Consider the following 13,383-nt stretch of genomic DNA (forward strand, 5'->3'; position numbering starts at 1 on the left):
GTGGGACTCGCTCCCACAGGGAGTGTGGAGAAAGTGGGACTGTCTCCCACAAGAAGTGGGGAGAATGTGGGACTCGCTCCCACAGGGAGTGGGGAGAATGTGGGACTCGCTCCCACAGGGAGTGGGGAGAATGTGGGACTCGCTCCCACAGGGAGTGGGGAGATTGTGGGACTCGCTCCCACAGGGAGTGGGGAGAATGTGGGACTCGCCCCCACAGGGAGTGGGGAGAATGTGGGACTCACTCTCGCAGGGAGTGGGGAGAATGTGGGACTGTCTCCCACAGGGAGTTGGGAGAATGTGGGAGTCGCTCCCACAGGGAGTGGGGAGAATGTGGGGCTCTCTCCCACAGGGAGTGGGGCGATTGTGGACTCGCTCCCACAGGGAGTGGGGGAGAATGTGGTCTCTCCCCACAGGGAGTGGGGAGATGTTGGGACTCACGCTCGCAGGGAGTGGGGAGAATGTGCGACATGCTCTCCACAGGGAGTGGGGGAGAATGTGGGAATACGCTCCCACAGGTAGTGGGGAGAATGTGGGAGTCGCTCCCACAGGGAGTGGGGAGAATGTGGGGCTCTCTCCCACAGGGAGTGGGGAGAATGTGGGCCTCGCTCCCACAAGAAGTGGGGAGAATGTGGGACTCGCTCCCACAGGGAGTGGGGAGAATGTGGGACTCACCCACGGGGAGTGGGGAGAATGTGGGACTGTCTCCCATGGGAGTGGGGAGAATGTGGGACTGTCTCCCACGGGGAGTGGGGAGAATGTGGGGCTCTCTCCCACAGGGAGTGTGGCGAATGTGGGCCTCGCTCCCACAAGAAGTGGGGAGAATGTGGGACTCGCTCCCACAGGGAGTGGGGAGAATGTGGGACTGTCTTCCACGGGGAGTGGGGAGAATGTGGGACTCGCTCCCACAGGGAGTGGGGAGAATGTGGGACTCACTCCCACAGGAAGTGGGGAGAATGTGGGACTCGCTCCCACAGGGAGTGGGGAGAATGTGGGACTCGCTCCCACAGGGAGTGGGGAGAATGTGGGACTCGCTCCCACAGGGAGTGGGGAGATTGTGGGACTCGCTCCCACAGGGAGTGGGGAGAATGTGGGACTCGCCCCCACAGGGAGTGGGGAGAATGTGGGACTCACTCTCGCAGGGAGTGGGGAAAATGGGCGACATGCTCCCCACAGGGAGTGGGGAGAATGTGGGACTCGCTCCCACAGGGAGTGGGGAGAATGTGGGACTCGCTCCCACAGGGAGTGGGGAGAATGTGGGACTCGCTCCCACAGGGAGTGGGGAGAATGTGGGAGTCGCTCCCACAGGGAGTGTGGAGAATGTGGGACTGTCTCCCACAAGAAGTGGGGAGAATGTGGGACTCGCTCCCACAGGGAGTGGGGAGAATGTGGGACTCACCCACGGGGAGTGGGGAGAATATGGGTCTGTCTCCCATGGGGAGTGGGGAGAATGTGGGACTGTCTCCCACGGGGAGTGGGGAGAATGTGGGACTCGCTCCCACAGGGAGTTGGGAGAATGTGGGACTCGCTCCCACAGGGAGTGGGCAGAATGTGGGACTGTCTCCCACGGGGAGTGGGGAGAATGTGGGACTCGCTCCCACAGGGAGTGGGGAGAATGTGGGACTCGCTCCCACAGGGAGTGGGGAGAATGTGGGACTCGCTCCCACAGGGAGTGGGGAGATTGTGGGACTCGCTCCCACAGGGAGTGGGGAGAATGTGGGACTCGCCCCCACAGGGAGTGGGGAGAATGTGGGACTCGCCCCCACAGGGAGTGGGGAGAATGTGCGACATGCTCCCCACAGGGAGTGGGGAGAATGTGGGACTCGTTCCCACAGGGAGTGGGGAGAATGTGGGACTCGCTCCCACAGGGAGTTGGGAGAATGTGGGACTCGCTCCCACAGGGAGTGGGGAGAATGTTGGACTCGCTCCCACAGGGAGTGGGGGGAATGTGGGACTCGCTCCCACAGAGAGTGGGGAGAACGTGGGAGTCGCTCCCACAGGGAGTGGGGAGAATGTGGGGCTCGCTCCCACAAGAAGTGGGGTGAATGTGGGACTCGCTCCCACAGGGAGTGGGAAGAATGTGGGACTCGCTCCCACAGGGAGTGGGGAGAATGTGGGACTCGCTCCCACAGGGAGTGGGGTGAATGTGGGACTCGCTCCCACAGGGAGTGGGGAGAATGTGGGACTCGCTCCCACGGGGAGTGGGGAGATTGTGGGACTCGCTCCCACAGGGAGTGGGGAGAATGTGGGTCTCGCCCCCACAGGGAGTGGGGAGAATGTGGGACTCACTCTCGCAGGGAGTGGGGAAAATGGGCGACATGCTCCCCACAGGGAGTGGGGAGAATGTGGGACTCGCTCCCACAGGGAGTGGGGAGAATGTGGGACTCGCTCCCACAGGGAGTGGGGAGAATGTGGGAGTTGCTCCCACAGGGAGTGGGGAGAATGTGGGAGTCGCTCCCACAGGGAGTGTGGAGAATGTGGGACTGTCTCCCACAAGAAGTGGGGAGAATGTGGGACTCGCTCCCACAGGGAGTGGGGAGAATGTGGGACTCACCCACGGGGAGTGGGGAGAATATGGGTCTGTCTCCCATGGGGAGTGGGGAGAATGTGGGACTGTCTCCCACGGGGAGTGGGGAGAATGTGGGACTCGCTCCCACAGGGAGTTGGGAGAATGTGGGACTCGCTCCCACAGGGAGTGGGGAGAATGTGGGACTGTCTCCCACGGGGAGTGGGGAGAATGTGGGACTCGCTCCCACAGGGAGTGGGGAGAATGTGGGACTCGCTCCCACAGGGAGTGGGGAGAATGTGGGACTCGCTCCCACAGGGAGTGGGGAGATTGTGGGACTCGCTCCCACAGGGAGTGGGGAGAATGTGGGACTCGCCCCCACAGGGAGTGATGGAGAATGTGGGACTCGCCCCCACAGGGAGTGGGGAGAATGTGGGACTCACTCTCGCAGGGAGTGGGGAGAATGTGCGACATGCTCCCCACAGGGAGTGGGGAGAATGTGGGACTCGTTCCCACAGGGAGTGGGGAGAATGTGGGACTCGCTCCCACAGGGAGTTGGGAGAATGTGGGACTGGCTCCCACAGGGAATGGGGAGAATGTTGGACTCGCTCCCACAGGGAGTGGGGGGAATGTGGGACTCGCTCCCACAGAGAGTGGGGAGAACGTGGGAGTCGCTCCCACAGGGAGTGGGGAGAATGTGGGGCTCGCTCCCACAAGAAGTGGGGTGAATGTGGGACTCGCTCCCACAGGGAGTGGGAAGAATGTGGGACTCGCTCCCACAGGGAGTGGGGAGAATGTGGGACTCGCTCCCACAGGGAGTGGGGAGAATGTGGGACTCGCTCCCACAGGGAGTGGGGAGATGTGGGACTCGCTCCCACAGGGAGTGGGGAGAATGTGGGACTCACTCTCGCAGGGAGTGGGGAGAATGTGCGATATGCTCCCCACAGGGAGTGGGGAGAATGTGGGAGTCGCTCCCACAGGGAGTGGGGAGAATGTGGGGCTCGCTCCCACAAGAAGTGGGGAGAATGTGGGACTCGCTCCCGCAGGGAGTGGGGAGAATGTGGGACTCGCTCCCACAGGGAGTGGGGAGAATGTGGGACTCGCCCCCACAGGGAGTGGGGAGAATGTGGGGACTCACTCTCGCAGGGAGTGGGGAGAATGTGCGACATGCTCCCCACAGGGAGTGGGGAGAATGTGGGAGTCGCTCCCACAGGGAGTGGGGAGAATGTGGGACTCGCTCCCACAAGAAGTTGGGAGAATGTGGGACTCGCTCCCACAGGGAGTGGGGAGAATGTGGGAGTCGCTCCCACAGGGAGTGTGGAGAACGTGGGACTGTCTCCCACAAGGGGCGGGATTCTCCCCTACCCGGCGTGACGGAGGGTGCCGGCGTAGGGGAGTGGCGCCAACCACTCAGGGGTCGCGCCTCCTCCAAAGGTGGGAATTCTCCCCACCTTTGGGGGCCAGCCCCGCGCCGGGAGCAGTTTGCACCGGTAGACTGGCGCAAACACCCGGCGCAGTCGGTAGCGGGGCTGGCCGAAAGGCTTTCGGCGGTTGGCGCATGCGCCGGCAGTGACGTCAGCGGCAGCTGGCCGCTGACCTCACTGCCGGCGCATGCGCGATGCGGGGTTCTCCTCCACGTCCGCCATGGCGGAGGCCGTGGCGGCGCGGAAGGAGAAAGAGTGCCCCCACGGCACTGCCCCGCGGAGTGAGCGGGGGGCCCCGATCGCGGGCCAGGCCTCCGTGGGGGCACCCCCCCGGGTCCGATCGCCCCCCGCCCCCCCCAGGACCCCGGGGGCCCGCTCGCGCCGCTGAGTCCGCCGTTTCTGAGGTGGTGTACACCTCGGCGGCGGGAGAAGGCCTCCCAGCGGCGGGACTTCGGCCCATCCGGGCCGGAGATTTAAAGGTGAGTTTTAAAAAAATGAAATCCCGCCGGCGCCAGCTGTTTTCACAGGCTGCCGGCGGGATTTGCACAACGCCGGTTTTTTACCGGCGGGAGAATTAGGAGACCTGCGGGAGCGGAAATCACGCCGCTTCCCGCCAATTCTCCGACCCTGCGTGGGGTCGGAGAATCCCGCCCAAGAAGTGGGGTGAATGTGGGACTCACCCACGGGGAGTGGGGAGAATGTGGGACTGTCTCCCACGGGGGAGTGGGGAGAATGTGGGACTCGCTACCACAGGGAGTGGGGAGAATGTGGGACTCGCTCCCACAGGGAGTGGGGAGAATGTGGGACTCGCCCCCACAGGGAGTGGGGAGAATGTGGGACTCGCCCCCACAGGGAGTGGGGAGAATGTGGGACTCACTCTCGCAGGGAGTGGGGAGAATGTGCGACATGCTCCCCACAGGGAGTGGGGAGAATGTGGGACTCGTTCCCACAGGGAGTGGGGAGAATGTGGGACTCGCTCCCACAGGGAGTTGGGAGAATGTGGGACTCGCTCCCACAGGGAGTGGGGAGAATGTTGGACTCGCTCCCACAGGGAGTGGGGGGAATGTGGGACTCGCTCCCACAGGGAGTGGGGAGATTGTGGGACTCGCTCCCACAGGGAGTGGTGAGAATGTGGGACTCGCCCCCACAGGGAGTGGGGAGAATGTGGGACTCACTCTCGCAGGGAGTGGGGAGAATGTGCGACATGCTCCCCACAGGGAGTGGGGAGAATGTGGCAGTCGCTCCCACAGGGAGTGGGGAGAATGTGGGGCTCTCGCCCACAGGGAGTGGGGAGAATGTGGGACTCGCTCCCACAAGAAGTGGGGAGAATGTGGGACTCGCTCCCACAGGGAGTGGGGAGAATGTGGGAGTCGCTCCCACAGGGAGTGTGGAGAACGTGGGACTGTCTCCCACAAGAAGTGGGGTGAATGTGGGACTCACCCACGGGGAGTGGGGAGAATGTGGGACTGTCTCCCACGGGGAGTGGGGAGAATGTGGGACTCGCTCCCACAGGGAGTGGGGAGAATGTGGGACTCGCTCCCACAGGGAGTGGGGAGAATGTGGGACTCACTCTCGCAGGGAGTGGGGAGAATGTGCGACATGCTCCCCACAGGGAGTGGGGAGAATGTGGGACTCGTTCCCACAGGGAGTGGGGAGAATGTGGGACTCGCTCCCACAGGGAGTTGGGAGAATGTGGGACTCGCTCCCACAGGGAGTGGGGAGAATGTTGGACTCGCTCCCACAGGGAGTGGGGGGAATGTGGGACTCGCTCCCACAGAGAGTGGGGAGAACGTGCGAGTCGCTCCCACAGGGAGTGGGGAGAATGTGGGGCTCGCTCCCACAAGAAGTGGGGTGAATGTGGGACTCGCTCCCACAGGGAGTGGGAAGAATGTGGGACTCGCTCCCACAGGGAGTGGGGAGAATGTGGGACTCGCTCCCACAGGGAGTGGGGAGAATGTGGGACTCGCTCCCACAGGGAGTGGGGAGATTGTGGGACTCGCTCCCACAGGGAGTGGGGAGAATGTGGGACTCACTCTCGCAGGGAGTGGGGAGAATGTGCGATATGCTCCCCACAGGGAGTGGGGAGAATGTGGGAGTCGCTCCCACAGGGAGTGGGGAGAATGTGGGGCTCGCTCCCACAAGAAGTGGGGAGAATGTGGGACTCGCTCCCACAGGGAGTGGGGAGAATGTGGGACTCGCTCCCACAGGGAGTGGGGAGATTGTGGGACTCGCTCCCACAGGGAGTGGGGAGAATGTGGGAGTCGCTCCCACAGGGAGTGGGGAGAATGTGGGGCTCTCGCCCACAGGGAGTGGGGAGAATGTGGGACTCGCTCCCACAAGAAGTGGGGAGAATGTGGGACTCGCTCCCACAGGGAGTGGGGAGAATGTGGGAGTCGCTCCCACAGGGAGTGTGGAGAACGTGGGACTGTCTCCCACAAGAAGTGGGGAGAATGTGGGACTCGCTCCCACAGGGAGTGGGGTGAATGTGGGACTCACCCACGGGGAGTGGGGAGAATGTGGGACTGTCTCCCACGGGGAGTGGGGAGAATGTGGGACTCGCTCCCACAGGGAGTGGGGAGAATGTGGGACTCGCTCCCACAGGGAGTGGGGAGAATGTGGAACTGTCTCCCACGGGGAGTGGGGAGAATGTGGGACTCGCTCCAACAGGGAGTGGGGAGAATGTGGGACTCGCTCCCACAGGGAGTGGGGAGAATGTGGGACTGTCTCCCACGGGGAGTGGGGAGAATGTGGGACTCGCTCCAACAGGGAGTGGGGGGAATGTGGGACTCGCTCCCACAGAGAGTGGGGAGAACGTGGGAGTCGCTCCCACAGGGAGTGGGGAGAATGTGGGGCTCGCTCCCACAAGAAGTGGGGTGAATGTGGGACTCGCTCCCACAGGGAGTGGGAAGAATGTGGGACTCGCTCCCACAGGGAGTGGGGAGAATGTGGGACTCGCTCCCACAGGGAGTGGGGAGAATGTGGGACTCGCTCCCACAGGGAGTGGGGAGATTGTGGGACTCGCTCCCACAGGGAGTGGGGAGAATGTGGGACTCACTCTCGCAGGGAGTGGGGAGAATGTGCGATATGCTCCCCACAGGGAGTGGGGAGAATGTGGGAGTCGCTCCCACAGGGAGTGGGGACAATGTGGGGCTCGCTCCCACAAGAAGTGGGGAGAATGTGGGACTCGCTCCCACAGGGAGTGGGGAGAATGTGGGACTCGCTCCCACAGGGAGTGGGGAGAATGTGGGACTCGCTCCCACAGGGAGTGGGGAGATTGTGGGACTCGCTCCCACAGGGAGTGGGGAGAATGTGGGAGTCGCTCCCACAGGGAGTGGGGAGAATGTGGGGCTCTCGCCCACAGGGAGTGGGGAGAATGTGGGACTCGCTCCTACAAGAAGTGGGGAGAATGTGGGACTCGCTCCCACAGGGAGTGGGGAGAATGTGGGAGTCGCTCCCACAGGGAGTGTGGAGAACGTGGGACTGTCTCCCACAAGAAGTGGGGAGAATGTGGGACTCGCTCCCACAGGGAGTGAGGTGAATGTGGGACTCACCCACGGGGAGTGGGGAGAATGTGGGACTGTCTCCCACGGGGAGTGGGGAGAATGTGGGACTCGCTCCCACAGGGAGTGGGGAGAATGTGGGACTCGCTCCCACAGGGAGTGGGGAGAATGTGGGACTGTCTCCCATGGGGAGTGGGGAGAATGTGGGACTCGCTCCAACAGGGAGTGGGGAGAATGTGGGACTCGCTCCCACAGGGAGTGGGGAGAATGTGGGATTGTCTCCCACGGGGAGTGGGGAGAATGTGGGACTCGCTGCCACAGGGAGTGGGGAGAATGTGGGACTCACCCACGGGGAGTGTGGAGAATGTGGGACTCGCTCCCACAGGGAGTGGGGAGAATGTGGGACTCGCTCCCACAGGGAGTGGGGAAAATGTGGGACTCGCTCCCACAGGGAGTGGGGAGAATGTGGGACTCGCTCCCACAGGGAGTGGGGAGAATGTGGGACTCGCTCCCACAGGGAGTGGGGAGAATGTGGGACTCGCTCCCACAGGGAGTGGGGAGAATGTGGGACTCGCTCCCACAGGGAGTGAGCAGAATGCGGGACTCACTCCCACAGGGAGTGGATGAGGTGAATAGTGTTGATGTATTTCAGGGGGAAGCTGGATAAACACATGAGGGGGAGAGAAATAGAAGGATATGGTGATGATGGGAGGTGTAGGGAGGGGGAGGAGGGTCATGTGGGGCACGAACAACAGCACAGGAGGGATGGGCCGAATGTGTTGTGAATTCTGGCTGAGTCTCTCCCTGCAGGCTCACCCGGACTTGTCCATACTCATGTTTGAAGACTGTAATTGTGGTGCCATAGACTTCGATGTTGACCAACATGACGTAGGCCACACGGGTATTGCCTCTGTTGTCATTCTTGGCGTTGATGTTGAAGGCACGCAGAGAGGTGTCAGCTCCACACTTCTTGGCGATGGTGTAAGTACAGGTTCCTTGGAAGTCGAAGTTCAATGCATCGAAGGTGTGGTAATGTGGATCACCCCAGGCCCAGCACACAGCACTGGATAACGGCTGGCAAACAGCAATCCCATCCACCACGTGGCAATGCTCCTTAATCCGACATTTGGTCCTACTGCAAGGATCTGTGGTGGAGGGGAGAGCGCAGGAGTTACCAATCATCATAACCAATATTCCAACCTCCACATTGTGCCATCAAACACTCCCTCCACACTGTCCCCATCAAACACTCCCAGGATAGGTACAGCACGGGGTTAGATACAGAGTAAAGCTCCCTCTACACTGTCCCCATCAAACACTCCCTGGACAGGTACAGCATAGGGTTAGATACAGAGTAAAGATCCCTCTACACTGACCCCATTAAACACTCCCAGGACAGGTACGGCACGGGGTTAGATACAGAGTAAAGCTCTCTCTACACTGTCCCCATCAAACACTCCCAGGACAGGTACAGCACAGGGTTAGATACAGAGTAAAGCTCCCTCTACACTGTCCCCATTAAACACTCCCAGGACAGGTACAGCACGGGGTTAGATACAGAGTAAAGCTCCCTCCACACTGTCCCCATCACACTCTCCCAGGACAGGTACGGCACGGGGTTAGATACAGAGTAAAGCTCTCTCTACACTGTCCCCATCAAACACTCCCAGGACAGGTACAGCACGGGGTTAGATACAGAGTAAAGCTCTCTCTACGCTGTCCCCATCAAACACTCCCAGGATAGTTACAGCACGAGGTTAGATACAGAGTAAAGCTCCCTCTACACTGTCCCCATCAAACACTCCCAGAACAGGTACAGCACGGGGTTAGATACAGAGTAAAGCTCCCTCTACACTGTCCCCATCAAACACTCCCAGGACAGGTACAGCACGGGGTTAGATACAGAGTAAAGCTTCCTCGATAATGCCCCCATCAAACAGTCCTCAGTGTCACATCCTTACCTGGAGTCGGGCCTCCGGCAGTCTGTTCATTCCCCTGACACCCGTAGGCGTTCATTTGGGCGACACCGTATTTGTAGACCGCCATCCCGCTGCCCGATGTCACCCGGACTTCATGCCTCTCGTCTCCTTTGCCAACCGAAACATCAATCCAGGAGTAGCCAGAATCCCCAATGGCCTGCCAGCTCTTCGTGCCTTTGAGCTTGTGATTGTCCAGCAGGACATGGCCGGTTTCTGAGCTCTTCGCCACGATGCTGATGAAGTTGCTGAAATCTCGGAGTCCTCGGGTGATGTAGGAGCTGGCAAACTGATTGGTGGGCCTGATGGTCATGAGGAATGGGTCATATCCTTTGCTCCTGTCTATGCATAATCCGGGGAAGTAGTAGAGAACGAGGATCCCTTTGGTGGCAGAGATGGTGATGGGCTTATTGGGATATACTCGGTACTCTGCTGCCTTCCCAGCCTCCAGATGCCGAGGCATGTGGTCACAGCTGACATGGAGCTGGGTGGGCTGAGAGGCCAACACATAGACATAATCATGCCTTTTCTGCACGGACGTGGGCGCCACCAAGTAGTCAGTGCCCCACTGGTCCACTGATGGCAGCTGCTCATACACGTGGTTACATTTGTAACTTGACATGCTACATTTGTGTCCGGACAGCACAGCCAGGGGGTGGATCCCTAGCACCCTGGAGCCAGTCAGGTTATCTGTGCTCTGGAACTGGGCACTCTCATACGCTTTCAGCGACACCTTCATTGTTGACCCTTTCTGGTACATGTGCCCTTGGAAGAAGACTTTCCCGGTCAGCGTGATGGAGACACTGTTTTGCTGTTCGGTGTTCGTGATGGCAAACTCCTTTCTTAACCCAGAATATGCCAGGTCGGGAGTGAAGATGTAATACTCTGTGCCCAGAGAGGATATCGGGTAAATCACAGCAGCGTCCGCCGTCAGCAATTTTGTGTTGAAGGTGGAGACAGAGATGTCCTTGTCCGAGGTGATGAGCACTGTTTTATATCCCTGTTCACTGCCACGCAGCTCGCTTTCCAGGGGCACCTCGACCAAGGCCGTGACGCCCTTACCCAGCAGCAGCTCCTTCCCGAACCCTGGCACGTTTTTCAGCTTGACTGTGACCTTGGTGGACACTTCGTATGAGTTGATGAGTAACTCGAATTTGGCTTTCTGTTTGTACTCATGCTGAAAGTTCTCCATAAATATGGTGACAAACTTTTTCCCCAACTGTCCACCAGAGCACATTCCTGTGGGGGGAGAGAGAGAGACAGAGAGTGACGGGAGAGAAAGCGAGACCAAGGGAAAGAGAGAGCAAGGGAGGGAGAGGAGGGAAGAGAGAGAGCAGGGGAGAGTGATGGGAGAGAAAGACAGATATAGAGACAGCAAGGGAGAGAGTGGGGCGAGGGAGAGAGAGCAAGGGAGAGTGATGAGAGAGAGCCAGAAAGAGAGAGAGAGAGGCAGGAGGGAGCAAAGAAATGAGCGAGAGAGAAATGGAGATAAATTGAAGAGAGAGGGAAAGGAAGATTTGGAGGCAGAGAGAGAGAATGGGGCAGAGAGAGAGAGAGAGGGGGGAGAGGGGGACGAGGGAAAGAAGCACGGGAGAGAGGTGGGAAGGTAAAGAGAGGATAGAGAGGGAGAGGGAGAGACAAAGAGCGAGAGGTGAGGAGAGAGGGAGGGTGTGAATGGGCAGAGATAAAAGAGGGAGTGGGCGCAGGGAGAAAGGGAGGGAGAGGGAGTTTGAGGTGGTGTATAAAGTGAGGGGGTGGAGAGAGGAAGCAAAGAGGATGGAGAGAGAGAGAGAGAGAGAGAGGCATGACAAAGAGTAGAAGAGGGGGTTGTAGGGAGTGGCAGATTAGGGTGAAGGGGGGGTCAGAGATGGGAGGTGGCGGGTGGGTGGAGAGGGGTTGGAGAAAGAGGGCGGTGAGATGGATGGAGGGAGAGGGAGAGAGATGGGGGAGGATGCACAGGGTGATAGGGAGGGAGTGAAAATGTCAATTTAATAAACCAATGTGGAACAGGTGAAGAAAATTCAATAGCTTATTTCTCGAGTCCATATAAAGAGTCTTGCTTACCCCTCTATCGCAGTTATGCTTGTGACCCGATGTCCTGGGAGAGGGAGCATGCGCTGTCCCGACACGCTTCAGGCCCGCCATAACCAGTGGGTGCCATGGGGGATGCAGTGCGTCATCAAGCCCACGCATCCCCCCCCCCCCCGCGCCCCCCGGAATAATTAAACTTCTTTTGATGTCACCTCCCCCTTCCCCCACCGTCAGTAATTTTTAAAAATTGATCATTCGTTCAATTCAGATATAAATAGGGGATGTCTGGGACACTGGGGTTGTACAGAAGGAGGGCCATAGGCCTGAATCAGCCAGTAGCTCCCCGGAGTGTGGGGAGAAGGAGGAAGTTGCAGACATATGGGGCAGGTGATGGCGTGGTGGGATTGTCGCTGGACTAGTAATCCAGAGACCTGGGGACCCCGGGGTACAAAACCCACCACGGCAGATGGGGAAATTTAAATTCAATAAAAATCTGGAAGTAAAAGTGTAATAAGGACCAGGTAAGCATTGTCGATTGTCGTAAAAACTCATCCGGTTCACTAGCGTCCTTGAGGTAAGGAAATCTGCCGTCCTTACCCAGTCTGGCCGACATGTGACTCCAGAGCCCTGCAGTGACGTGGTTGACTTTTAATTGCCCCTCTCTGAAATGGCTGAGCAAGCCACTCAGTTCAAGGGCAATTAGGGATGGGCAATAAATGCTGGTCCAGTGACACACACATCCCATCAATTAATAAAATTAAATGAGTCAGCGCGATGGCACAGTGGTTAGCACTGCTACCCCATGGTGCCAGGGACCCTAGTTCGATTCTGGCCTTGGGTGATGCCTGTGTGTGCGTGGGTTTCCACCGGGTGCTCTAGTTTCCTCCCACAGTCCAAATATGTGCAGGTTAGGTGGATTGGCCATCATAAATTGCCCCTTAGTGTCCAAAGATGTGCAGGTTAATACTAATAATAATCGCTTATTGGCACAAGTCGGCTTCAGTGAAGTTACTGTGAAAAGCCCCGAGTCGCCACATTCCGGCGCCTGTTCAGGGAGGCCGGTACAGGAATTGAACCCACGCTGCTGGCATTGCTCTGCATTACAATCCAGCTGTTTAGCCCACTGTGCTAAACCAGCCCCTTAGGTGGGATTACGAGGCTGCAAGAGAGCGGGGAAGAAGATATAAAAGCAGGACATTGGACTTAGATTCCATTGGGAGGTGGGTGCTTGTGGTTGTGAAATGATGTAATTGGGGAGAAGCAATCCTATCCACTCCGCAGACCGCAAAGAGACCAGGGGAGAAATTCTCCGAAGACCTGCGTGACGCCCATTTCCGGCGGCCAAAAGTGGTGCGGATGACTCCGGCATCGGGGCCGTTTTAAGCCGTTAATCTCCGTTCCCGAAAGGGCCAGCAGCGGACTGACGCGATACGCGTCAGTTTCACCCGCTGCGGAAGTGGCGCGTTGAGAGAGAGAGAGGGGACCCGGCGTTGAGAGGAGGAAGGGGGGGGGGGGGGGACCCGGCGTTGAGAGGAGAGGAGAGGGGGGGGGGACCCGGCGTTGAGAGGAGGAAGGGGGGGGGGGGGGACCCGGCGTTGAGAGGAGAGGAGAGGAGAGGGGGGGGGACCCGGCGTTGAGAGGAGGAAGGGGGGGGGGACCCGGCGTTGAGAGGAGGAAGGGGGGGGGGGACCCGGCGTTGAGAGGAGAGGAGAGGAGAGGGGGGGGACCCGGCGTTGAGAGGAGAGGAGGGGGGGGGGGACCCGGCGTTGAGAGGAGAGGGGGGGACCCGGCGTTGAGAGGAGAGGAGGGGGGGGGGGGACCCGGCGTTGAGAGGAGGAAGGGTGGGGGGGGGACCCGGCGTTGAGAGGAGAGGAGGGGGGGGGGGGACCCGGCGTTGAGAGGAGAGGAGGGGGGGGGACCCGGCGTTGAGAGGAGAGGAGGGGGGGGAC

General features: G+C 59.6%; 1 protein-coding gene across 1 annotated transcript in view; it reads right to left on the minus strand.

Annotated features, from left to right (window-relative positions):
• The window catches only part of LOC119974248 (IgGFc-binding protein-like), a 92,657-nt gene extending 82,020 nt beyond the window's left edge, over positions 1-10,637 (minus strand). The window contains exons 1-2 of the mRNA XM_038813016.1: positions 9,389-10,637; positions 8,244-8,572 (exon numbers count right to left, since the gene is read on the minus strand). Coding sequence (XP_038668944.1) covers positions 8,244-8,572; positions 9,389-10,595 — 1,536 coding nt within the window. The 5' untranslated portion in view covers positions 10,596-10,637. The remainder of the gene's footprint in view (positions 1-8,243; positions 8,573-9,388) is intronic.
• Between the last annotated feature and the right edge of the window lie 2,746 nt (positions 10,638-13,383).

This window comes from Scyliorhinus canicula, chromosome 12, assembly GCF_902713615.1.
Source record: "Scyliorhinus canicula chromosome 12, sScyCan1.1, whole genome shotgun sequence".
Classification (NCBI taxonomy): domain Eukaryota; kingdom Metazoa; phylum Chordata; class Chondrichthyes; order Carcharhiniformes; family Scyliorhinidae; genus Scyliorhinus; species Scyliorhinus canicula.